Raw genomic sequence first — 27740 nt, 5'->3', positions numbered from 1 at the left:
CACGCTGAAGAGATGATGCAGGTCAGCCGCACACACTCTTATGTGTTTGGACTGTGGGGGAAACCGGAGCACTCGGAGGAAACCCACACCAACACGGGGGGAACATGCAAACTCCACACAGAAACACCAACTGACCCAGCCAAGACTCAAACCAGAGACCTTCTTGCTGTGAGGCAACAGTGCGACACCACTGAGCCACCGTGTCGCCCTTGCGTGTATGTCAATAGAAAACTGTATACAAGCATTTACATACTGAACTGTTCTCTGGTCAGACGGGTTCAGCTAGTGCCTCTGTCCTGCTGCACTTCAGCAAAATCCAGCATCACAAGCAAAATGGCCACCTTACGTCATATGACATATATTGACCAATCAGCGCCGTTGTCAAGGCAGAATTTCAATTATAACCAATCATTTTCAACAGAGACATGGTGGACCATTTGAGGAGATTCAAATGTTCAGTTCAGAGAACTTAAAATATTAATTACAGGTTTTTCCTGCTTAATGAGTAACTTAAACACACATGTTCAAGTTTCCATGCCAAAGCTTGGAGTTTTGAGTAATGTCAAGTAATATTAACTTAAAGGGTCAGGAAACACCAGAACACACGTGTTGAGCTGTTGACAGTGGTATATGTGTCCCACACTGCTGTAAACACTATGAGGACACATATATTACAGTAAACAGTGTAAATTGGTTGTTTTTGCGTTATTTTGAGCAAATTTGTACTTCCGGTTTGAAACGAATTTTTGAAGCTGCGTCACGGTCATGAGAACGTCTGTGCCAGAGTGTCCCGTATTACGTCTCTGAGTGTGCTGCATTCATTCATGAGTAAGACTTGGTTCAAACCAATCAGCGCGCTCCATTATGTATGCGCTGCAACTTCATTAATATGCATGCTAGCTTTCTTAGACTGTACCTGAAACAGTGTTCAGACGGCAGAGAGACGACACGTCGTGTTGCCAAAAGTTGTGGGAAAAGAATAAGAATAGTTTGGAGATACGGGTCGCCAGTGTTGCCTTCATCATGTGAAGGTTATGTTTCATTTTCTCTCTATGAGACGCTGCTGGACTCAAGCGTGGATCCGTGTACGTTTGGAACATTTTTTACTCGAGAGCATTTCTCATCAATGGTGAGAGCCGGATATGCTGCTCGTCTCCTCTTAATAAAGATGCAGCTCCAGTATGTGTTGAATATTCTTGTCTACAGATTCGGTCTGTGTGTGTGATCAGCGCCCTTCCTTTGTTCATTCAGATGGCAAAGTTATAGTTGGTATGGTCAGCAGTACTCTTTCACTGATTGCAGACAGACCTTAGTCTGTCTGATTTCTAAGTTACTCAATTTACAGGACGCTAATATCACCACAATATTGAAAGATCCGCTGTAAATGCTGCTCTCTGTGTGTAAACACGTGAACACTGTCAGCAAACTATTGCCGACCGTCGTGTTTAATTTTGTGTCATGTTGTGTCATGGCCCTTTAACATCTTCAATAATGACAACAGCGGGGTTTACCATGTGTTTAAGGCATGTACACAGACTCACATTATGCCATATTCATGTACTGAACTCTTCTTATTCTTATGTTTCTTTTGTAAATGCATGAATCATGTTAACTTGTGCTGAGTTCATTGAACTCTTAATTGTAAAGCAACGGTGTAAACTTTGATAACTAGTACAACAAACTTAATTAAGTTCATTGAACTCATCATTTTAAGTCAACTGTGCTACACTTCTTAGTTAGCTATATTGAGTAGATTTAACTCATCATTTTGAGGCAGCTAGGTAACGTTTTCAGGTTTTGCTTTGAGTTTATTTGAGTTGAGAAATGTTGAGTTGAGTTGACTAATCTTTTGTTCATTTAACTTTATAATGTTTCAACTTCTTCAAGCAATCAAATGGATTAAGTTGACTTAAAAATGAGTTCACTCAACAGTTTTACACTATGAAGTTGAGTGTACTTACATTTGTAAGTCAATGTGCACTACTTGAAGAAGTTGATACAACACAAAAAATAAGCAAAATAAGTTGAAACAACAAAATCACTCAAGTTATTATAACTCACATCTATAATTACAGTAAACTCAAGATCTTAATGCAGCCGAGAAACTCACTGTTTAAAGACAAAACAACAAGTCATTTTTAACAGTGTAGGTACATCCTGATACACACTCATCTGCTCTCTGAGAAACACTCAGTCTAATGATGTGTGTGTGTGTGTGTGTGTGTGTGTGTGTGTGCATTGGTGTGTTTAAGCAGAAATCTACAGACATACAAACTCACCCTGTATTGCTGTGCAAACCTGACTGTGCTGAACACACACACACACACACACACACACACACACACAGACACACACACACAGACACACACACACAGACACACACACAGGTATAAACGAGTGATGAGCTGAATCTGCTCTGTGTTGTTCAGTTTAGCTGAACTCCAGCTGTGATCAAACATTGATGATTCAGGAGCTCCAGAACAACAGCAGTTCAGGAGCACACACACACACACACACACACACACACACACACACACACACACACACAGGTGGAGGAAATGAACACACGCACACATGCAAACACACACATACATTACATGTGGAATATGCAGAGTAACATGCACTGTGGATGCAATGTGTGTAGAGTTTAGTACAGTGTGTAGTATGCAGTGTGTGTGTGTGTGTGTGTGTGTGTGTGTGTGTAGTTTATTGTGTAGTTTGTAGTGTAGTATAATATATTGTGTAGACACACACACACACACACACACACGTCTCTCTCCACAGACTCCAGTGGGATCAACACAAGCTGTTAATTAAAGCAAAGTGCAAATCCACACACTCCTCTGCTCTCTAACAGGAGACTTCCTTAACAAGGAGTGTGTGTGTCACTGTGTGTGTGTGTGTGTGTGTGTGTGTGTGTGTGTGTGTGTGTGTGTGTGTGTGTGTGTAAACTTGTTACTCATTGTTAACAGTAGACTAAACAGATTACAGATTTGCTCTTTAACAGTCCTTCATTACGAGCCACTGAAACAGAGAATGTGTTCAACTAACATGTGTGTGTGTGTGTGTGTGTGTGTGTGTGTGTGTGTGTGTGTGTGTAAACTTGTTACTCATTGTTAACAGTAGACTAAACAGATTACAGATTTGCTCTTTAACAGTCCTTCATTACGAGCCACTGAAACAGAGAATGTGTTCAACTAACATGTGTGTGTGTGTGTGTGTGTGTGTGTGTGTGTGTGTGTGTGTGTGTGTGTGTGTGCGTGTATGTGTGTACCAAATACTTACACAAGAAATGTAAAATTTGGGCCTTGAGGCATCTGATGAATGAATGAGTGACTGAATGAATAAATGAATGAGTGAGTGAATGGGTGATTGAGTGAGTGAGTGACTGACTGAATAAACGAGTGATTGAATAAGTGACTGCATGAATAAATGAATGAATGAATGGGTGAGTAAGTGAATGAATGAATGAGTGAGTGAGTGAATGAATGAATGAATGAATGAATGAATGAATGAATGAATGAATGAATGAATGAATGAATGAATGAATGAATGAAAATGAGTAGTTGGATTTATGGATTGATCGATGGCTGAGTAAATAAATTAGTTAAATGAATGGATGAAAGGATGAATGAAAGAGTGAGTGAGTGAATTAATTAGTTGATGAATGGATGAATAAAAGAATTAATGAGTAGGTTTGCTTATGGATGGAAGATTTAATGAATGGACAAATAGATGGATGAATGAATGAATGAATTGATTAATTGAAAAATTTGTGATTTAAAGAATAATTTTAATTATTAGCAAATGAATGAATGATTTAGTGAATAAAAGAGTCATTCAATAAACTAGTGAGTGAATGAGTGATGAGTGAATGAAAGATTAGATAAATAAACATGTGACAGAGCGAGTGTGAGTGAGTGAGTGAGTGAGTGAGTGAGTGAGTGAGTCAGTCAGTCAATGAATGAATGAATGAATGAATGAATGAATTATGGTTTTCAAACAGTCAGAAGCTGAAGTGTGATGCTGTAGTAGAGCTTTACTGAGGTTTAGGCTAAACCAGAACCTCATCGCGCACACACACACACACACACACACACACGCACGCACGCACGCACGCACGCACGCACGCACGCACGCACGCACACACACACGCACACACGCACACACACACGGCTCCTGCTGTAAATGCCAAGTGTTTGCTGTAATTGCTCTGACCTTTCCATCGCCTCGGTGTGGGCAAACATGGCATGTGACGACCTGCAGCAGGAAGTGACACGTCTCCATCCAGGATGTCATGAGCATGTCTCTCTTTGTGTGTGTGTACGCTGGTCAGTTCTCGGTCTCCATGGTGACGGTGTAGCGTGACCCGTGTATTGTTTGATGAACTGAATAACTGAGCGTTACAGCGGGGCGTCGGTCTGTCTGTCTGTGATCTCATGAATATTCATCAGCATGGTGATCAGAGAGCTGCTGGATATCTGCATATTAATGAGCTGTTTGAGTGTAAACACGCTGACAGGTATTCCACACTTCTGGAGCTCACGCAGTAAACAAGAGCTGAGGATGAGACGCAGGCTGAGCACAGAACCATGAATCAACAACACCCTTAACCTGCTCTGACATCACTCACTCACTCATATATTCATTCATTAACTCACTCATTCATATATTCACTCCTTCATTCACTCACTCATTCATATATTCACTCCTTCATTCATTCACTCATTCATATATTCACTCATTCATATATTTATTCATTCATTCATTCACTCACTCATTCATATATTCCCTCCTTCATTCACTCACTCATTCATATATTCACTCCTTCATTCATTCACTCATTCATATATTCACTCATTCATATATTTATTCATTCATTCATTCACTCACTCATTCATATATTCCCTCCTTCATTCACTCACTCATTCATATATTCACTCCTTCATTCACTCACTCATTCATATATTCACTCCTTCATTCACTCACTCATTTATATATTCATTCATTCATTCACTCACTCATTCATATATTCACTCGTTCATTCATATATTCACTCCTTCATTCACTCACTCATTCATATATTCATTCATTCACTCATTCATGTATTTCTCCACTCACTCACATATTCATTCACTCACTTATTACTATATTCATTAACTCATTCTTGTGTTTATTCCTTCACTCACTCACATATCAATTTATTCATTCGTTTATTCATTCGTTTATTCATTCATTCATTCATTCACTCACTCACTCACTAATTCATTTATTCATTACTCACTCACTTTCATTCATTAATTTTTTATATGTGTATATGGAAAACAGGCATTATTTAACACACACACACACACACACACACACATTTTAACACACATGCCAAGTGTCCTGGAAGTTCTGGGAATCTCCCTCATAAGCATACTGACTCCCTAATCAAAGGGTTAAACGTGCGTTCAAATTATTCAGCTACTATTCAGCGAACCACTAGAATGAAGCCTGCGCACCACCACAGTTTGAGAACCACTGATCTAGATGATTCTGCATTCTAGATGATTCAGTGATTCAATATTCTAGATCATTCAGTGATTCAATATTCTAGATCATTCAGTGATTCAATGTTCTAGACCATTCAGTGATTTAATGTTCTAGATGATTCAGTGATTCAATGGTCTAGATGATTCAGTGATTCAGTGTTCTAGATGACTCAGTGATCTAGATGATTCAGTGATTCAATGTTCTAGATTATTCAGTGATTCAGTGTTCTAAATGATTCAGTGATCTAGATGATTTAGTGATTCAGTGTTCTAGATGATGCAGTAATTTAATGTTCTAGATGATTTAGTGATTCAGTGTTCTAGATAATTCAGTGATTCAATATTCTATATGATTCAGTTTTCTAGAAGATTTGGTGATTCAATGTCAAAGCTGATTCAGTGATTCAGTGTCCTTGATGATTCAGTGATTTAATGTTCTAGATGATTCAGTGTTCTAGATGACTCAGCGATTCAGTTTTCTAGAAGTTTCAGTGATTTAATAATCTAGATAATTCAGTGTTCTAGAAGATTCAGTGATTCAATATTCTAGTTGATTCAATGATTCAGTGTTCTAGATGATTTAGTTCATGACCTTGAGGTTCAGTGTGTGATGATTCAGTCTCTCTCTCTCTCTCTCTCTCTCTCATCTCCTTGTCCTGCATGAGAATATGAGAGGTGTCCGTTGCTGGACTGCTCAGAGATGTTTGTCTGTTCGCTGCTGTTCTTCAGGGATGTTTGACTGCACTGACAGGTGAAGTTCTGATCTACCTGCACATCAGCTTATTCCCACACATCAGTGAGCTCTGAGACTCCTCTGTGGTCCACATCTGAAGTGTGCCGCATGCAGGAATACAACAGATCTGGGTCAGCTGAGCGTGCCGAGTCAACTCCTTCTGTACTGGGCCAGCTTTCTGCTTCTGGATCAGAAACTGAGAGAGGCGGCACCCACTGCAGAACCCACTGCAGAACCCATTGCAGAACCCACTGGACGGTGTGCTATGGGTCGAGTTCGTCCTAAAGTTTTGCTCCATTCAAGCTTATTTGTGCAGTGCTTTTACCAGTACTCATGATCCAAAACAAATAGTCCACATCACAGTCAATATCAGTAGGAGATCATGTGCTACCTGACTAAAAATACAAGTTTTAAGAACACAAGTAATATCTGCTCTTCTAGTGAATGGTTTGGTGTCAGAAGTGTCTCTATGAAAGGCGAAGGCCTCTAGATTTTGCTGATTTCAGCTCAATAAATCTGATCATGTCTTGATGTTGACTGATTTGATGAGGACAGTGCGCTCTGACTCTGCTCAGACTAAAGTGTCATCACTGAACAGATCAGCAGATGATCCAGCAGAGAAATCCACCTTCAACACTTTATGATCAACTAGAAGTCCAGTAATGTTCTGCTGCTCTACAACTGATCCACCACGAGACTTCTGTCAGGTAGTGTACAGACACACAGCTGTTAACCTGCTGTATATATAGTGCACTGTCCCACAGGTGATGTCTAAGTGTATGATAAGTGTTCAGTGAAGTGTGTTGCTTAATATTGAGTGCAATAATGAAAATACACACGCTCACTGCTACACACTTTCACCAAACTCAAAACAACACACACACACCGACTAATGAAAAACCAGTACAGAGCTGCTGGAGATGAGGGATGTCTGTAGAGAAACACACACACACACACATACACACACACACACACATGGCTGCAGAACTCATTCTCTGGAGGACGCTCAGGAATAATCCCTAATCTGGTTTGGTTGATCCGCTCTAATCTGTGATAACTTTAATCTGTATCAGCACAGGACATCTCCTCTTCACATCTCTCCACTTCCCAGCCGACTGGCAGGAGGTCTAATCCCGGACGCTCGGAGATCAGCAGCAGTTATTTATTTATAAAGAGCGTTTAGGAGCGGCGCAGGACTGAGGAAACGCTGAACAAGAACACAAACTACACACAGAGAAGGAGGAGGAGGAGGATGGAGAACGATGAAGAGCTGAAATAAAGGCCAGAGCAATAACACATCAATATTGAGCAGGTACAGATATATCTGCATCGACAGAGCCACAGGTCACGCGGCAGCAATACATCAACACTACAACACACACTCTCTGACTCCTTTCTACTGCAAATAGATCACAATTCTTAAATCAAGAAGCATTTCCTGAACATGGAACAAATCCACTCAGCGGCCACTTTATTAGGTACACCTCAGTAGTACCGGGTTGGACCGCTTTTGTCTTCAGATCTGCCTTAATCCTTGGTGTCAGAGATTCAGCAAGCTGCTGGAAATATTCCTCAGAGATTTTGCTCCATATTGTCATGATAGCATCACACAGTTGCTGCAGATTTGTCGGCTGCACATCCATGATGCCAATCTCCCGTTCCATACCCTGCTGAAAAATCCAGCCTAAACCAGCCTAGGCTGGTTAGCTGGTTTTAGCTGGTCGACCAGGCTGGTTTTAGAGGGGTTTTGGCCACTTCCAAGCTGGGTTCCAGCCATCTCCAGCCTGGTCTTAGCTGGTCAGGCTGAGAGGTGACCAGCTAAAACCAGCTTGACCAGCCTAGCCAAGCTGGGAGTCCAGCCAAAACCAGCTATATCCAGCTTAAACCAGGATGGTCAAGCTGGTTTTAGCTGGATTTGGCTGGTCATTTTCCAGCCTGACCAACTAGGACCAGGCTGGAAATGGCTGGAAACCAGCCTGGAAATGGCCAAAACCCCTCTAAAACCAGCCTGGTCGACCAGATAAAACCAGCCAACCAGCCTAGGCTGGTTTAAGCTGGATTTTTCAGCAGGGTATGAAGGTAAAGCAGTAGCTGATGTACACTCACAGCTCTGATGTGAAACGCTGAATCTCTGGATTTGCACACGCAGACATTAATCAACACACTCCTGTACTGAATATGGAGCTGCAGATTGATAGTTGCGTGTTTGTAAAATGCCATTCACACATACAACCTGACAGACACGCACGTGTGCGGCAAATTTGATAGCAACTTTGCTGTATAACCACAGGTCGGCACTCACAGCCTCCAGATCTGATAGTTCAACTGCACGTCTCTGGCGCTCGGACTTTAGCTGCTATAGGTTTTGTGCCATCTCTGTAGCAGAACTCATTCATGCACTCGCAGATGCAGAGGCACGGGGCGGGGCAGGGGGAAAGCTGCTTCATTGGCTGATGCCTGTGGAAGCATATGAGGATCATAATTCATCTTGAAATGTAATTCACAAAACGATATGTGAAAGGGCAGTGTGTTTCTGTATTTTAGTTAGCACTTATCAGGACAGATGTGCACATAGGTGCCTTAGCGCATGTGTACTGCATGCTTATGACAAGAGCTGTTGCGTATTTCTGCTTTGTATGTGTACCGAAGGTCAGCTAGTGTGTGCTGTGCAGGTAAACCTCACTCCTCTGACCTCTAAAGGTGCTCTAGTGACAGACACTAGAGGCCATGGTCTTTAGCCTCCTTGTTAGAGCAACTCACTCCAATGCGGAAGGTCGCCAGTTTGAAACCAGCTCGGAGCGGGTTGGGTGGCGTAGAGCCGGCAGGATTACATTGGTGCCGTGACCCGGATGGGAGTGAGGTTTAGGGGGGTGAGTGTAACGGAGGCCAGCTAGTGTGTGCTGTGCAGGTAAACCTCACTCCTCTGACCTCTAAAGGTGCTCTAGCGACAGACACTAGAGGTCATGGTCTTTAACCTCCTTGGTAGAGCACCCGACTCCCATGCGGAAGGTCGCCGGTTCGAAACCAGCTCGCAGCGGGTTGGGTGGCGTTGGACCGGTGGGGTTACATATGTACCGTATAGTTGGAGCTATACGCTTATTTCACACGGCCGCCATTTTAAAGAACCAAACCAAGGCTGCAGTGCGGTACCTGGAAGTATAGGACCAGCACTGTAAACATTGCAGGAACATGCTGTGCACTACACACTTCCTGCTGCTGCAGAGATTTCAAACTGCAAAGATGGTGTAAACATGGCTTTAATATCATTCAGTTCAGTTTAATTTAGACGATTAAAAGCAGATTAGGCATCAAACGACATCACAATCTCTGTAAGAGTAATACGCTCAAGTGTCCTCTATGGCTTCAGCTCATGGCAGCAGGTAAACACTGTGAGGACGCTTCCCTGCTTCAGCTTATGTAACCCGGTGAGCAGTAAAACACTGCAGTCCTCTGCAGCACACCCTCGTGCTGTCTGTAATAGTGTTGTCCCGCTACTGAAGTTTTAAAATCATCCATTTCCTGCTAACATTGAAGCGCCGCTGAGCGCGGAGGACTCGACTGATCTTCACGGCTGCTTCATGCGTCAGTCTCCGTGTATCTGTGTTTGCACTCAGTACTGCTCTCCACCCAGTCCAAACACAGATACACAGAGACTGGAGCACGAAGCAGCCGTGAAGATCAGTCATGTCAGCAGATCGCTCGGTTCATCTGTGTTTTGTGCTCGGTAAACAGCGGTGGGTGAACTGATGACCTTCTCGGCCAATCACAGTCATTTCTGTTGAGCACTGGTGAACACAATGGCAAATCAGCGCTGTTTTAGTGAAGCCATCAACATTTGCTTAAATGTTCACAGGAAGTTGACGGTTTTTCTTTTAATTCAGTATCGTGACGAGTCTAATATAGTGAAGGAATCAGTTTATTAACTCCAGTTTGATTAATGGCATCTGAAACATGTGTTTGGGAAAGAGAACGTTAGCTAACTAGTGCCATTTCCCTTAACTTAGCTGAAAATCAGCTCTCATATCCCTTTTTATTTTCAGCATTCATTCAGAACAGACCTTCGGCTCACCCGGTAGGAGGTGGAATTATAAATTTATGTCACTTTCTCTTCGCTGATAAGACATACAGCCAGCTACACAACGTTCATATGTAACTCCCAACGATACTTCCGGGTTTCTTCCCACCGCAGCCTCGATTTCACTTCTAAAAATGGCGTCCGCGTGAAATCAGTCTATATTATACCTGTAGTGAATCAGTCTGGCCTCTAACCATATACTGGAATCTTCTAGAAATAGTCTTTTCTGCTTTGCGCTAGTTGCGTTTTGGTTCTGTCGATGTAATTCGCAGATGATCCCTAAAACTGCATGCTTGAATGTCCGGCCAATGTCAAACCTAAACCCAACTTTACTGAGCTAGGAGGTGACTGGGTTTCTGAAGTATTTCCCAGTTCACGTTTGAGGGCTTGTGCAGCTTCACGAAGCAGCTGAGGAACAGACTTCGCCATGTTTATGTTGACATCTGTCCCAAATAGTCCTCGCTACAGCCGCGACGACGAATCTAATACCTGCAGCTCGCGCCGATGGAGACAGAGCAATCAGAGGGTCAGTGCATTCAGTTTCATTTCAGCTTAGTCCCTTTACTAATCTGGTGTCTCTACAGCGGAATGAACCGCCAACTATTCCAGCACATGTTTTACACAGCGGATGCCCTTCCAGCTGCAACCCAGTACTGAGAAACACCCATACACATGTGAATGTGTTTTATAATAAGCTTGAGTGAGGATAAAATAAAGTATACACACAAACACACACACACAGCTGTAAACACATGACATATGAGGAGCAGATCTGAATCTGCTGGCTGCTGGAACACAGGCTGATGGATAAGATTGACTAATTCACATGCTGGTGGTAAAACGACAACACTGAGTGAGGAAAACACTCTAACATTAAACAGCGGAGCCATGTGTGTATCCTCATGGAGAAACACTTCACACCACCACTCACGACATCAGCAGTGCCATCAGGACCACTGGCTCTCTGATAATCAAACACGCTCACCAGATAAACCAGTGAACACATGTCTGTGTAGTGCGGATTATATGGTCATGTTTAAAGAGCTCCAGTTCTGGCCTTTGTGTCCTCAGAATGTGTGTGTGCAGCTATAGCTCACTATATCCTTCAGATCATTGATTACAGCCCGCTGGAAATGTCAGAGTGTGGGTCACAGGGAACTGTAGCTGTTTTGCACCCGTGCCTTTAAATGCAAATGAGCTGGTTCAGCCACACCCACTCTCAGGATATTTTCTTCAGAAAAGAATAATCAGGGTCAGAGATCAGGATAAACACAGAACAATGACACACACACACACACACACACACACACACACACACACACACACACACACACACACACACACACACATACACACACAATAAATAAAAAAGTAAATAACCTTTACTTAAACAGGGAAGGGTGCTTTAGGGCGGGACTATCAGGGTTTTAGGGCGGAACTATTAGTGCTTTAGGGCGGGACTATCAATGCTTTAGGGCGGGAATATTATTGCTTTAAGGCGGGACTATTAGAGCTGTAGGGCGGGACTATTAGAGCAGTAGGGTGGGACTATTAGTGCTTTAGGGCGGGACTATTAGAGCTGTAGGGTGGGACTGTTAGTGCTATAGGGTGGGACTAGTAGTGCTTTAGGGCGGGACTATTAGTGCTATAAGGCGGGAATATTAGTGCTTTAGGGCGGGACTATTAGTGCTTTAGGGTGGGACTATTAGTGCTTTAGGGCGGGACTATTAGTGCTTTAGGGCGGGACTATTAGTGCTATAAGGCGGGACTATAAGTGCTTTAGGGCGGGACTATTAGTGCTTTAGGGCGGGACTATTAGTGCTATAAGGCGGGACTATTAGTGCTTTAGGGCGGGACTATTAGTACTTTAGGGTGGGACTATTAGTGCTATAGGGTGGGACTATCAGTACTTGAGGGCGGGACTATTAGTGCTTTAGGGCGGGACTATCAATGCTTTAGGGTGGGACTATTAGTGCTTGAGGGCTGGACTATTAGTGCCATAGGGCGTGACTATTAGTGCTTTAGGGCGGGACTATCAATGCTTTAGGGCGGGACTATTAGTGCCATAGGGTGTGACTATTACTGCTTTAGGGCGGGACTATCAATGCTTTATTGCGGGACTATTAGTGCTTTAGGGCGGTACTATTAGTGTTTTAAGGCGGGACTATCAATGCTTTATTGCGGGACTATTAGTGCTTTAGGGCGGGACTATTAGTGCTTTAGGGTGGGACTATCAATGCTTTATTGCGGGACTATTAGTGCTTTAGGGCAGGACTATTAGTGTTTTAGGGCGTGACTATCAATGCTTTATTGCGGGACTATTAGTGCTTTAGGGCGTGACTATTAGTGCTTTAGGGTGGGACTATCAATGCTTTATTGCGGGACTATTAGTGCTTTAGGGCGGGACTATTAGTGTTTTAGGGCGTGACTATCAATGCTTTATTACGGGACTATTAGTGCTATAGGGCGGGACTATTAGTGCTTTAGGGCAGGACTATCAATGCTTTATTATGGGACTATTAGTGCTATAGGGCGGGACTATTAGTGCTTTAGGGCGGGACTATCAATCCTTTAGGGTGGGACTATTAGTGCTTTAGGGCGGGACTACCAAAGCTTTAGGGTGGGACTATCAGGGCTTTAGGGCGGGACTATTTGTGCTTTAGAGGGGTCTATCAGGGTTTTACAGCAGGACATTCCTTTAGGACGGTACTATCAGCCCTTTAGGACGGGACTATGCCTGCTTTAGGGCGGGTATATCGGTCCATCAGGACAGGATTATTAGCCCTTTTCGGTGGGTCTACCAGAGATTTAAGGCGGGTCTATCAGTCCTTTAGGGTGGATCTATTAGTCCTTTAGGATAGTACTATTAGTGCTTTAGGGCGGGACTATAGGACAGGTCTATCAGTGCTTTAGAGTGGGTCTATCAGGGTTTTAGGGCAGGACAATCTCTCCTTTAGGGCAGGACTATCATTCCTTTAAGGCGGGACTATCAGTCCTTTAGGTTGGGACTATCATTCCTTTAGGGTGGGGCTATCAATCATTTAGGGTGGGGCTATCAGTCCTTTAGGGCAGGGCTATCAGTCCTTTAGGGCGGGGCTATCAGTCCTTTAGGGAGGGTGTATCAGTCCTTTAGGGCGGGGCTATCAGTCCTTTAGGGTGGGGCTATCAGTCCTTTAGAGTGGGGCTATCAGTCCTTCAGGGAGGGGCTATCAGTCCTTTAGGGAGAGTGTATCAGTCCTTTAGGGAGGGTGTATCAGTCCTTTGGGGCGGGGCTATCAGCCGTTTGACAGCTTCATTACACAAAAATGTTTCTTTGCATGTTTAAAAGCATCAGACAGTCGGAGTGTAAAGGAATGTTCTATCAGTGTGTGTCATGAACTGCTCCATGTTCTGTGGGATGTGTGTGTGACGCCTCTCGCAAATCAAGCCATTCTTCACAAACAGGCCAATACTCATGGCCAGTGCTGTTAATGTAACGCTTCAGACACACTGTAGACCAGCAGGAGACAGAGTATGAGGAGATCACACACACACACACACACACAGGCTAATACAGAACACACTCTTTACCAGAGAAACCTCAATCAGGAGTATGCAGATCTCACTGCCACATCACATGCTCCAAACACTTGTAGATCTACACACTTATATGTATATACACACACCTCACACTCCCCTTTACACACACACACGCACACACACACACACACACACACACACACACACACACGCACACACATCATGTCCTTATAACCCACTTTAATAGAGCACAACTAGGTCAAAGCCATGTCATTATTCAATTTCCTGCCTTTTTAAACCACTCAAACCAGTGCACACACACACACACACACACACACACACACACTTCACACAATTCTCCACACACACCATCTTCCTCTCACACACACACACACACACACTCCTCATCAGCACTAGCGCTGGTCTGCAGTGATCTCGAGCTCTCTATATGTGTATTTCTGCTCTCCATACCATCAAACACCTCCAGCACCCCCCCCCCCCCCCACACACACACACACACCAGCCTGCTCCTGTCCCTCATCTACTGTTGAATATGCACACACACACTGCCACAATATCAGCTTTTACTGTCATTAGGTGGATATAACATGCTGTGATGTAGAATAAACTACCGCACACACACACACACACACACACACACATCTCTGGTTGCCATAGTAACATCCTCCCGAGGCATGCTGGGTAGAGATAGGTAATCCATCAGCAGTGTCCTGGCAGAGGGAAACATCCCCACACACACACATACACACACACACACACACACACACACACCAGCACCATCAATTACCACACAGATCTCCCTTCAGGGGCATCATGGGTAAATACACCTGCCCCGGGCGCAGTTCAGCCTCCTTCATAAACCTGCACCATGACCTTTGACCTCTACAGCAGGTTTACGCGTGTTCAGAGCGTAACACACCACAGCGCCGGCATTCAGCAGCAGTAAACACACAGACTCAAGAAGAAGAGGAGGAGGAGGAGGAGGAGGAGAGGTAGAGGAGGAGTGAAGGTCTCGTGAGCAGCTAATTAAAGCCCCCAGACGTCAGCAAAACCACAGTCCAGAGTCTGACGGCGCAGAGGAGAGCAGACACAAGGAGATCAGGACTTACCTTCAACTGCGTACTCTTCTGCTGCGGACACACACACACAACACAGAGAGAGAGAGAGAGAGAGAGAGACAGGCTGTTAGTGCAGGATATACACACACTTCAGGAAAACACACATTTCTGGAAACACACACTTCTGGATACACACACCAGCTCTTCCCAATGAGAGAAATGAGCGCAGTGTTTGAAGTGAAGTGGAATGATCAGTCCAGCAGTGTGTGTTACTCTGTCCTTCAGTCTGCTTCTGCTGCTGTGACCCAATCACCACTCCAACAACCTCACACACACACACACACACACACACACACACACACACACACACACACACACACACACACACACACACACACACAGAAGAGCTGAAGACCATATCAGAGAGAGGAGTTCATGTTAGTCCTGCCTTCTGAATGGGTCACACACTGCACACACACACACACACACACATTCATCAGTGTCTCGTTGTGATATTGACCTGAGAGACGTTTAGCAGCTCGCCTGAATTAGGTTAATTACTGCAAAACCGTTGGCAAGAAACTGCAGCAGGCAGGATCATCCAGCTGGACACACACACACACACACACACACACTTGTATGTTTAATACTGAAATGGTGTCCTACACTGAGTGTTCCTGTACTGCGGTTTGTTCCTCCAGTGTGCAGCAGCTACTGTGTGTGTGTTCATCTCTCTGCTCTTCTGTGATTGGCTGAGTGCAATAATCAGAAAACTGATTTCTGTCCAATTAAATCAGGTGTAACAGTGGTATTAGAGATAGGTCAACAATCGTTACACAGGCATAGAGAAATCCGATCAGACCACCTCGAGACACACACACACACACACACACACACACATACACACACACACACACACACACACACACACACACACACACACTTTATAAACGCAGAAACATCAGCAGTGTGAATTATTAAACTGAAGCACTGAACTGAACTGAATCAAACTGAACAGAATCAGCACTAAACTGAAGTGAATCAGCACTGAACTGAACTGAATCAGAACTGAACTGAATCAGAAACAAATTGAACAGAATCAGAACTGAACTGAATCAGCTCCAAACTGAATTAGCAGCAAACTGATCTGAATCAACACTAAACTAAACTGAATCAGCACAAAACCGCACTGAATCAAGTCTGAAGTAAATCAGCACTCAACTGAATCAACAATGAACTGAACTGAATCAGCACAAAACTGCACTGAATCAACACTGAACTAAATCAGCACTTAACTGAATCAACACTGAACTAAATTAGCACTGAACTGAATCAACACTGAACTGAACAGAATCTGCACTGAACTGAACAGAATCAGCACTAAACTGAAGTGAATCAGCACTGAACTGTACTGAATCAGCATTAAACTGAATCAGCAGCAAATTGAACTAAATCAGAACTAAACTAAATCAGCAACTAACTGAATCAGCAGCAAACTAAACTGAATCATCACTGAACTGAAACAGCACCTGATTAAATCACCACGAAAGTGAACTGAAGCAACACTAAACTGAATCAGCACTCAACTAAATCAGCAAAGAACTGAATGGAATCAATACTTAAATAAACTAAATCAGCAATGAACTGAATCAGCAGCAAAATAACCTGAATCAACACGAAACTTAATCAGCAACGAACTGAACCAGAACTGAACTGAATCAACACTGAACTGAACTAACACTAAACTGAACAGAATCAGCACAGAACTGAACCGAATCAGCACTGAACTGAACAGAATCACCACTGAACTGAATCAGCAGCTAACTGAATCAGCAGCAAACTAAACTGAATCAACACTAAACTGAATCAGCACCTAATTAAATCAGCACAAAAGTGAACTGAAACAACACTAAACTGAGTCAGCACTGAACTAAATCAGCACAGAACTGAATGGAATCAGTACTTAAATAAACTAAATCAGCAATGAACTGAATCAGCAGCAAAATGAACTGAATTAACACGAAACTTAATCAGCAACGAACTGAACTTAACTAACACTAGACTGAATCAGCAATAAACTGAATCAGCACTGAACTGAATCAACACTGAATTGAACTAACACTAAACTGAACAGAATCAGCACTGAACTGAACAGAATCACCACTGAACTGAATCAGCAGCAAATTGAACTGAATCAGAACTGAACTAAATCAGCAGCTAACTGAATCAGCAGCAAACTAAACTGAATCAACACGAAACTTAATCAGCAACGAACTGAACTGAACCAGCACCGAACTGAATCAACACTGGACTGAATCAGTAATGAACTGAATCAGCACTGAACTGAATCATCACTGCAACTAACTGAATCAGAAGTGAACTGGCCTGAATCAGCAATGAACTGAAATGAACCAACACTGAACTGAATCACTGAACCAATCTAATCTGAATACTGACCGTTTTTAGAGTGGCTTTAGAGCAGTACTGGAATCAGCACTGAACCAAACTGAATCAGCCATAAACTGATTCTGCACCAAACTAGACTAAACTGAATCAACACTAACCTAAATCAGCACTGAACTAAACTGAATTGAATCAACAGTGAACTAATTCAGCACTGAACAAAACTAATTCAACACTGAAGTCATTCAGCACTGAACTAAACTAAAATAAATCAACACTGAGCTGGATCAACACTGAACTGAATTAACAGTGAACTGAACAGAATCAGCACAGAACTGAACAAAATCAGCACTGAAAAGAATCAGCACTGAACTGAACTGAATCAGGACAGAACTAAACTGAACTAAATCAGCACCGAACTGAATTAACGCTGAACTGAATCAGCACTGAACTAAACAGAATCAGCACTGAACTGATTCAGCACTGGACTGAATTAACACTGAACTGAATCAGCAATAAACTTGAACATCGCCGAACTGAACTGAATCAGCACCAAACTGAATTAACACTGAACTGAATCAGCACTGAACTGAACTGAATCAGCACCAAACTGAATCAACACTGAACTGAATCAGCACTGAACTGAACTGAATCAGCACCAAACTGAATCAACACTGAACTGAATCAGCACTGAACTGAACTGAATCAGCACCAAACTGAATCAACACTGGACTGAATCAGCACTGAACTGAATAAACACTAAACTAAATCAGCACTGAATTGAATTAACACTGAGCTGAACAGATTAAGCACTGAACTGAACTGAATCAGCACTGAACAGAATCAGCAACAAATTGAACTGAATCAGCACTGGACTGACCTAAATCAGCACTAAACTGACCTGCAGTGTGTAAGAGCTGCTTTAGAATCTGCATGTGCGTGATGTGTGCAGTGTGTATCAGTGATTGTGTGGGATTCTCCTCATCATGTCGGTGCAGCATGAACATGAACTGATGGAGTTCAGGCCTTCTAAGCTGTAGTGATGGACTAGACTATAAGTGATGTTGTGTTTTATCTGTAGTGTAACACACACACACACACACACACACACACACACACACACACACACACACACACACACACACGATCCTTCATGTAATGATCAGACGTTTGTGATAAAGCTCTGAGACTGTAACGAGCTCTTAATGAGATGTTTAATTAAGTGTGTTTAGCACATACAGCATCCGCTGAACACACACACACACACACACACACACACACACACACACACACACACACACACACACACACAGCACATGCGAGCGTAAATAAGCTGAAAGTCTCTAAATATTCAGTCCTCAGAGCATTCGCAGAGGAGAAACACACTGGTGAATTATTCATGTTCATAAATCTGGCTGTCTCCCGAGGCCAGGCATTGTGTCTCCGCTATTAAGATTTCATGACGGAGGAGCGAGAGTTAGTGTTGGAGATCAGTGCGCTTCACCACTGGATACAAACACCACCACAATAGATCACGACCACTAGAAACCAGCATAAGACTACACAGACCAGTATAAACCAGTGTCGTAGATCCAGCAGGGTGTTCTCTGAGAATAAAGGCTGACAGGTTGATCAGCAGCCGGTGTGAAGCGCAGCACTGCTGTAGAGGACTGAAGGGGTTATTCTGAGAAAACAACCTGCTGGATGTGCTTTATCCTGATTATTACACACAAACTGGACAATAAACACAACAACTAAACTCTAAACACTGATCTGAGCTATTACAGTTCAATTTAATTAATTCTTTAATTAAACACTAAGCTGACAGAAACTAAACAGCTGATGGAGTATACACTAACCTAGGCATTACTCAGACAGATGGAGACAAACAGTCCAAAACTATACGATGACAGAGCAGCAGACACACATAGGAGTGTGTTTGTGTGTGTGTGTGTGTGTGTGGTGGGGGGGGGGGGGACTGAAAACCACCCAGCTATACAGACAGTCCAGACAGCCTATAACAAGCTGTCTGTAAAAACACACACACACATACACACACACACACACACACACACAAACAAACATAGACACACAGCACCAAGCCAGTGACAGAGACAGCATCACACTCTCTCTCATTCACACACACACACACACACACACACACACACACACACACACACACACACACACACACACACACACACTCATACTTACATAAAGACAGCAAAAAACAAGCTAATTGCAGCATCACACTCTCTCATTCACACACATACAAACGCGTGCTCGCTCGCTCTGGAGCAATATTGTTAGACCGCCCGCTCCCGTTTAAATTACACCAGTTGTCGACCGCTCCCGTGCTTTATTCGGAAACTTCTCACGCTGCAAGAAATCTGGTCGGGTCTCACGGAGAAATGCAGACCTCTCCCTTGAGGTTCATTGTCTTTCATCACACACAGCACACACTCATGAAGCGCGAGTGAGACAGAGGAAATAAGGCATGCTCATAATTAAGACATCATCTTTAATCTGATGACTAGACCCACATGGAATCTGAGCGCGCAGAATTCCGCAGATTTCTGCAGATTTTTAGCCCATCATTAATTCTGTTTATTTAATTGAGTTAATATGTAATTCTGAATTTAATTAGATTTTATTCAGTAATTTAATACTTTTTATTTAATATATTAAGGTTTTAGTTATGATACTCCGCTAGATACTTCCAAAATAGAACTCCAGATACTCCAGAAATCTGCAGATTTTTACCAAAATTCTCAGCAGAAAAAGCAAAAAACATCCGCAGATTCCGTCTGGCCCTGCTGATGACTGACAGAGGTTTGTGATATAATGATAACAGCGGAGCAATGATTAAATGCAGATTATCTGTGAAGCGATCTATCTGAGGTAGCCTGATATTTTTATTTGACGGAAGAAAAAACATGATTGGACAAACAGCCGGTTTCTGCCGATGCTGGTTCTGAAGAGGATTCAGTCAGCGTCTTCACTCTGTAATCTACATTTGTCATTTCAGTGAAAAGTAGAGCAGGATTTAGTTTATTTTTTTCTAGTTTCTTCTGTTTGTCTATGCTGCTGAAAACACTGCAGGTGTGTGCAGATGCTCTGCTATGTTCTGTATGCTGTTCGCATGCTACAATAAATCAGCATTTTAAAATGCAACATATAATGCGTCACACAGAATAGACACCTCAATTATTTATTTACATTAAATCAGATTTGAATATTAATCTGACCAGTTAATCGTTAACATTCGGTTACGTTAATACTCAGAGGTTGTCGATTGGCAAAACTAACCAAAATGAGAATCCCTAGCTGACGGTGACTCTGAGCTGCCGGATGAGTGTGTGTTATTCAGCGCTGTTATCTGGGAATAACACACTTATAATGTCACGACCGACCAATCAGAATCCAGTGTGTAAAAATGTGAAATGAATTGTATAAATAAAAGTGTGTGTGTGTGTGTGTGTGTGTGTGTCCCTCTGCTTATGAGTGTGTCGTCAGAAGAGTGTGTGCTGATATTAGGGAGCATCTTAAAATACACACACAGCCCAAATATAATGAGGGCGCGCTTCATGACCTGCTGATGGCCACAAAACTCCCACAGTAAAGGTGAGGCCAGTGATAAATGAACACACACACACACACTCAGCCTGGAGGTGTTATATGTGTGTGTTCAGTGTCACGCTAGAGTCCGCACCAAAGTCACCTAACAGCGCTCTGATCACAGTGACCCAGAGCCGCTACAGGACCTGATTGAAGCCGGCCGAGTCCCCGCTGACCCACAGCTTAGCTCCATCCATCACTTCTCTCACACACACACACACTTCGTCATGCTTCGGTCACCGCTGATCAAACAGCAGAAACCTTCACCTGTCTGCACACACACACTACACACATACTATTAAACCACATCACAAACACACACACACACACACTAATTCAGTGCATAACACATACACGTTGCATGCATCCATGCACGTATACACACTATTATACAGACACACACACACACAAACAAGCACATACACATACTATAACACCACACACGCTGGATGCATCGATACATGTACACACACACACACACACACACTACTAAACCACATCACACATACACACTGCATTCAGTGACATCCATCTCCATTAGAGATACACACAGCACATCTGTATAGTAGTGATGAATGTGTATTATAGGGCGGCACGGCGGCGCAGTGGGCAGCACAATCGCCTCACAGGTCTCTGGTTTGAGTCTCGGCTGGGTCAGTTGGTGTTTCTGTGTGGAGTTTGCATGTTCTCCCCGTGTTGGCGTGGGTTTCCTCCGGGTGCTCCGGTTTCCCCCACAGTCCAAACACATGCGCTATAGGGGAACTGATCAATGTGTGAATGAGGGTGTATGGGTGTTTCCCAGTACTGGGTTGCAGCTGAAAGGTCATCCACTGTGTAAAACATATGCTGGAATAGTTGGTGGTTCATTCCACAGTGGCGACTCCTGATGAATTAAGAGACTAAGCTGAAGGGAAATGAGTGCATGAGTATTATAGATATCCTGTCCACACATCCGCTGAGTTCTGTTCTGTGTCTGAATCTGCCGTGCAGGACACACACACACCATAATCACACCCTAAACTCACACAACATCACCTCTAAACTGAGCTCTGCTGCTGCGGATGTTGATATTCAGCGCTCGTGTACATTCAGTCAGTCAGCAGACGCTTCTGTCCAGAGCAGCTTACAGTGGAGGAGACTTCACAGATTCAGCAACACACACAACAAACCGTGAGAAAGAGTGTGTGCTCAGACAAGTCAGTGCTAGAGTGATGGAGTTACTGAGAGAGAGAGATTCTACAGGTGGTTTGTTAAGCCCACTCACCTGTGAGAGGCACACTCAGTGTTTTGGGTTGGTGTGTGGTGAGGGCGGGGAGAGAAGAGGGCTCTGAGTGTTACTCATTGGGGTTCTGGTGCTCATGGTAAGTTGTGGATTGAAGGACAGCAGGGAATCTGCAGCGTGAGTGGGAATGGGAAGATCATTTAGCACTGGATGTTGGACTGATGAATGCATGAACACTGAGTGGCTGAATGATCCTCTCACACATGAAGCTTTGTTCAGGATCTATAATCTCGGAGGCAGGGCTGCTGATCTTCTTCAATGAGGGGAAAAGCACATGCACTGTTCATCAGAGTAAATAAAGGCTTTTATTGGGTGAACAGGTCCTGGAAGAGCCTCCAGAAGGACATCAGCAGTAAAGGCCTTTCATACTGTGTCTGAATCTGTATTCTGACTCCTGCAGTGACTCTGAACATAACTAAAACATTAAACAAATATCAATGAATCAATCGATGGCTAAACCATAGATATATACACTAGATATAGCATACAGACCCTGAGCATGCGTCAATGCTGCCGCCATATTGGTCAGGGCTCCCAGCACAGAAGTCATGCAGCAGCACTAGTGTGTAGATGCTGGACTTCAGAGCTGTGTACAGGTGTAGTGATGAGAGAACCAAGCACAAAGGCAGAACACTTCATAGGGGAGATTTCGTTTCTTATGATTTCGTATGTTCTGAACTTTTGTGCTCCGCGAGTGATGTTACTGATGATGATACAGTCTCTACTGCACTGACCATACGGCAAAGCAGCAGCAGCTCAACACACTCAACACTCGGCTAATGCTAGTGCTGTTGAATATAATCAGCAAGCACTGTTATGAAATATGACAACACGACGCTGCGCTGCCAGACACTGCTGCTATTGTCTGCTCAGTGAACGAGTCGTTCGTAACGGAGATTCATTCACTGACGAATCACTCCCTCTGTTAGCATTAGCAGTGGCAGCAGGAGAGGGGGGAGGGGTGTTCAGGACACGGATTAGACCAAATTTACCAGAGAGGGTGGATAATACATCTCCATGTCTGAACTAACACCAACTCTAGTGTAAATATCTATGTGACTAACCCAGTCTCTATAACTGATTCACTCTCTAAGACTGAACCATTCATTCATTTTCTATCGCCTTAGTCCCTGATTTATCAGGGTTCACCACAGCGGAATCAACCACCAACTCTTCCAGCTTATGTTTTGCAGCGGATGCCCTTCCAGCTGTAACCCAGTACTGGGAAACACCCATACACACTCATTCACACACACACACTCATACACTACAGCCAGGTTAGTTGATCAGTTCCCTTTTAGTGCATGTGCTTGGACTGTGGGGGAAACCCTCTCTCTTTTCTGAATCTCTCAGACTGAATCCCTCTGTCTGATAGAGTCTCCATCACTAAATTCCTCTGACTGAACCGTTCTGACTGAATCACTCTGTCTGAATCACTCTGTCTGAATCTCTCTGAATGAATTTCTCTGTCTGATATAGTCTCCACCCCTGAAATTCTCTGACTGAACCACTGTGACTGAATCACTCTGACTGAATCTCTCTGACTGAATCACTCTGACTGAATCTCTCTTTTCTAAATCTCTCTGACTGAATCTCTCTGACTGAATCACCCTGACTGAATCTCTCTTTTCTAAATCTCTCTGACTGAATCTCTCTGTCTGAATCTCTCTGACTGAATCTCTCTGTCTGAATCTATATGTCTGAATCTCTCTGACTGAATCATTCTCTTTTCCGAATCTCTCTGACTGAATCTCTCTGTCTGAATCTCTCTGACTGAATCTCTCTATCTGAATCTCTCTGACTGAATCTCTCTGTCTGAATCTCTCTGACTGAATCTCTCTGTCTGAATCTATATGTCTGAATCTCTCTGACTGAATCATTCTCTTTTCTGAATCTCTCTGACTGAATCTCTCTGTCTGAATCTCTCTGACTGAATCGCTGTCTGAATCTCTCTTTTTAAATCTCTCTCTGTCTGAATCTCTCTGTCTGAATCTCTCTGTCTGACGGAGTCTCCACCACTGAATCTCTCTGTGTGATTCTCTGTTCACAGTTTCCAGCTCTTCAGAGAAGACATGAGCGAGCCAGCGCTGACAGAATGACTCTCCTGATGTCCGGCTCCTCCACACGGCTGTTCTGCTCCTCAGATGAAGCGGATGATTCGATTTCCTCTCATCAGGCTATTTTAGCTCAGAGGAAAGATGAGTTCCTGCAATCATACAGAGATTGATCCTTACGCAACGCGCAAATCCAATCAGCAGCCTGCAGAGAGCCCAGAGCAGCGTCTGACGCGCTAGTGCTGAGAGCAGAGGACACACGGCTGGGGTCATCAGGTCTGAACGCACGCACACACACAGCTCATCCTCATGTCACACAGACATGCACACACATACACACAGAAGCAGCTCATTCTTGTCACACACACTGTAACAAACACACACACAAGCACACCAATGTGTGTGTGTGTGCGTGTGTAATTATAGAGCGCAGCCGTGATTGCGGAGGTTTATGGCAGGATGGCGGATGCTGCGGCGTCTCCATGGTAACAGCAGTGAAGCCGCCGCCGCTCTGGAGCGTCATTAGCTGAATAATGGAGTAATTACAGATGTTTCATAAGCTGATGTTTGTGTCCAATCCACCAATCACAGCGCAGAACACTGCAGGAGGCTATAAGTGGACACGTGTTAGTGTGTGTGTGTGTGTGTGTGTGTGTGTGTGTGACTGTGGTCCTCTTCTGTCAATCACTGTCCAGTCGACTCTCGTCTTCAGCTCACACTCAGCATCTCTGGGTCAAAACACGCCACAGCCAATCACATGCTCACATGTCGCCTACAAAACCCCGCCCCCTGCTGTGATTGACAGCTGCTTTTACCAACAGTGACAGACGCCTTCAGCAGGGACTAAAACAACAACAGCAGCACATTCAAACACACGTCTGACTCTGACCTCTATATCAATATTAGCACTATAACCCCAATCAGAGACGGGTGTGACGGTGTGTAAAACACAAACAAAACAGAAAGTAGTGGTTTCCATTTCTAAGTGTGTTTGACGATATGAACACACAATATCTGCTGGTGAATCTCCATCCTCTCCTGTCATTCAGAGCTCAACACACTCCAGAAACAGAGCCAGGATCAGTTCAGGGCAGTGATCAGGTGATCTGCTGAATGATGATGTGATGTGTACAGGTGATGGTGATGATGATCTGCTCATCAGGAAAGCTCTAGTGCTTTAGGAGCAGAGATGGGTCGAGGATCGGCAGTTTGAGCACAAATATGAGAGGAGATGAGTGAACTGCTGAAACACAATGATCCTCAGAGAAAGAGAGGAAGACATGTGGATATTTCACCTTCAACAGTGCAGAACAGCATTAAAGACTGAAGGAATCTGGAGGAGTTTCAGTGCGTAAAGGACAAGAGCGCAAGCCTAAGCTGAACAAGCGTGACCTCCGACCCCTCAGGGGGCGCTGCATCAAGAGTCCTCATTCATCTATAAGCAGATCAGCACATGGGCTCAGCACTACTGCGGTAAACCTTTGTCAAGCAGCACAATACAGATTTACATCCACAAACGCCAGCCAACACTGCACTGTGCCAAGAGGAAGCCCTATGTTAACAGTGTCCACTTCTCTGGGCTCGGAGGCGTCTGGGATGGAGCATCACACAGTGGAGACGTGTCCTGTGCTCAGATGAAGCAGTGTTTCAGGTGTTTCTGGGAGAAATGGACAACGTGTGCTCCAGACCAAAGAAGAGGCTGACTGACACCAGCAACAAGTCCAGAAGCCCGGCTCTGTCATGGTCTGGGGTTGTGTTGGTGCTCTTGGCGAAGGTGACCTGCTCTTCTGTGATGCTCCATTAATGCTGAACAGCACAGAGAGATTCTGGAGCTCAATATGCTGCCTTTTTCTCCAGGGACGCCCATGCAGAGTTCAACAAGACAATGCAGAAGCACATTCAGCTCACATTACAGAGTCCTGCTGCAGAGGAAGAGGAGACGGCTACTGGACTGGCCTGCCTGCAGTCCTGACCTGTCTCCAATAGAGAATCTGTGGCGCATTTTGAAGTGCAAAAAGCGAAAATGAAAACCCTGTATTGTTGCGCACTTTAAGACTTGTTTGCAGGCAGAATGGGGCAGAATGACACCTGAAACACTTCAGCACTTGGTGTCTTCAGTCACTAAACGTCTTTAAGGGTTGTAAAGAGGAACGGCAACATTACACACTGCTAAATACTTTACTGATGCAGCTGTTTCCATTCCAACATTGGAATAGAGTTATTTTGAACACATTAATAATGTGCATTTGTATCATCTGCAATAAAATACTAAAAGTAAATTTCAGAATCACTACTTTCTTTTTGACGTGTGTTTTTCATACTGTCCCAACTTTGTCTGATATGGGATTGTACTAATGATGATAATGATGATGTTGATGATGATAATAAAACACTCCTGCAGATCTCAAGTGACCAAATATTCATAAATCAACAACAAACATACGCAGAAACATACCCACATTACAGCATCTAAACAGATGAGCTTCAGCCAATAATAATGACTCAAACATAAAGCCCCGCCCCTGACTCATGAGATCGGCTGACGGTGTGCCAGTCAAACAAACAGATCAATGTTGTGAATGTCTTTCAGTCTTCAGTGACTTTAAACATGAATCTGGATTTAAAACAACAAACACAGCAAGGTCAGAGGAGTGTGTGTGAGCGTGTGTGTGTGTGTGTGAACTCAAACATGAGTTTATCTGCACAGGGGAACGCAGACAAAGCAGAAACGGACAGATCATCAATGCTGCTGCTTCATGAACATTAACAGATGCAGGGGGCGGAGCTTAGCACTAACAACCAATCAGACAGAGGCACAGAGTGACAGACAGATCAGGCTTTACCTTTGACATTCCCCTGAACACATGTATAAGAGTGTAAACGCACAGCTCTACTCGCCCTGCATAAACACTCACTCTAAACACACACATACAGGCGATTATGAGGAGTCATGAGGAGGGAGATCAGCATCAGCATCAGCTGGACAGAACTGAACTGCGGTGCTTCTGTTTTTGGTGGTTGTTAATTCAGAGGAACACGACGAGCACGGGGGACTACTAATAGTATAAACCACATTACAGTATAACCCACTTTACATCTGATATCTGTGTTTAGGATGAGCGGAGTGAGAGGATCTTTACTCTGGCAGAATCTGCAGACTCATTCAGCTGCTACTGCACGTGTTCTGAGCTGCAGCATTCACTCATTCACTTTAATCCTCTTATTAATCAGGGCTCGCCACCGTGGAATGAACCACCAACTATTCCAGCAAATGTTTTACACAGTGGATGCTGCAACCCAGTACTGGAAAACACCCATACACACACTCATACACTACGGCCAGCTTAGTTGATCAGTTCCCCTATAGCACGTGTGTCTACACTGTGGGGGAAACCGGAGCACCCGGAGGAAACCCACACCAACACGGGGAGAACATGCAAACT

General features: G+C 43.9%; 1 protein-coding gene across 43 annotated transcripts in view; it reads right to left on the bottom strand.

The window, feature by feature from the left end:
• nrxn2b (neurexin 2b) overlaps positions 1-27740 on the bottom strand; it is a 479670-nt gene that overhangs the window by 351092 nt on the left and 100838 nt on the right. For 28 of the 43 annotated variants that reach the window (XM_073906700.1, XM_073906730.1, XM_073906720.1 and 25 more), the window contains one exon: positions 14992-15012. In XM_073906700.1, the coding sequence (XP_073762801.1) occupies positions 14992-15012 (21 nt within the window). 43 annotated transcript variants of the gene reach the window in all.

This window comes from Danio rerio, chromosome 7, assembly GCF_049306965.1.
Source record: "Danio rerio strain Tuebingen ecotype United States chromosome 7, GRCz12tu, whole genome shotgun sequence".
Classification (NCBI taxonomy): domain Eukaryota; kingdom Metazoa; phylum Chordata; class Actinopteri; order Cypriniformes; family Danionidae; genus Danio; species Danio rerio.
The sequence above is the reverse complement of the archived record's forward strand: the minus strand, read 5'-3'. Positions and strand labels throughout refer to the sequence as shown.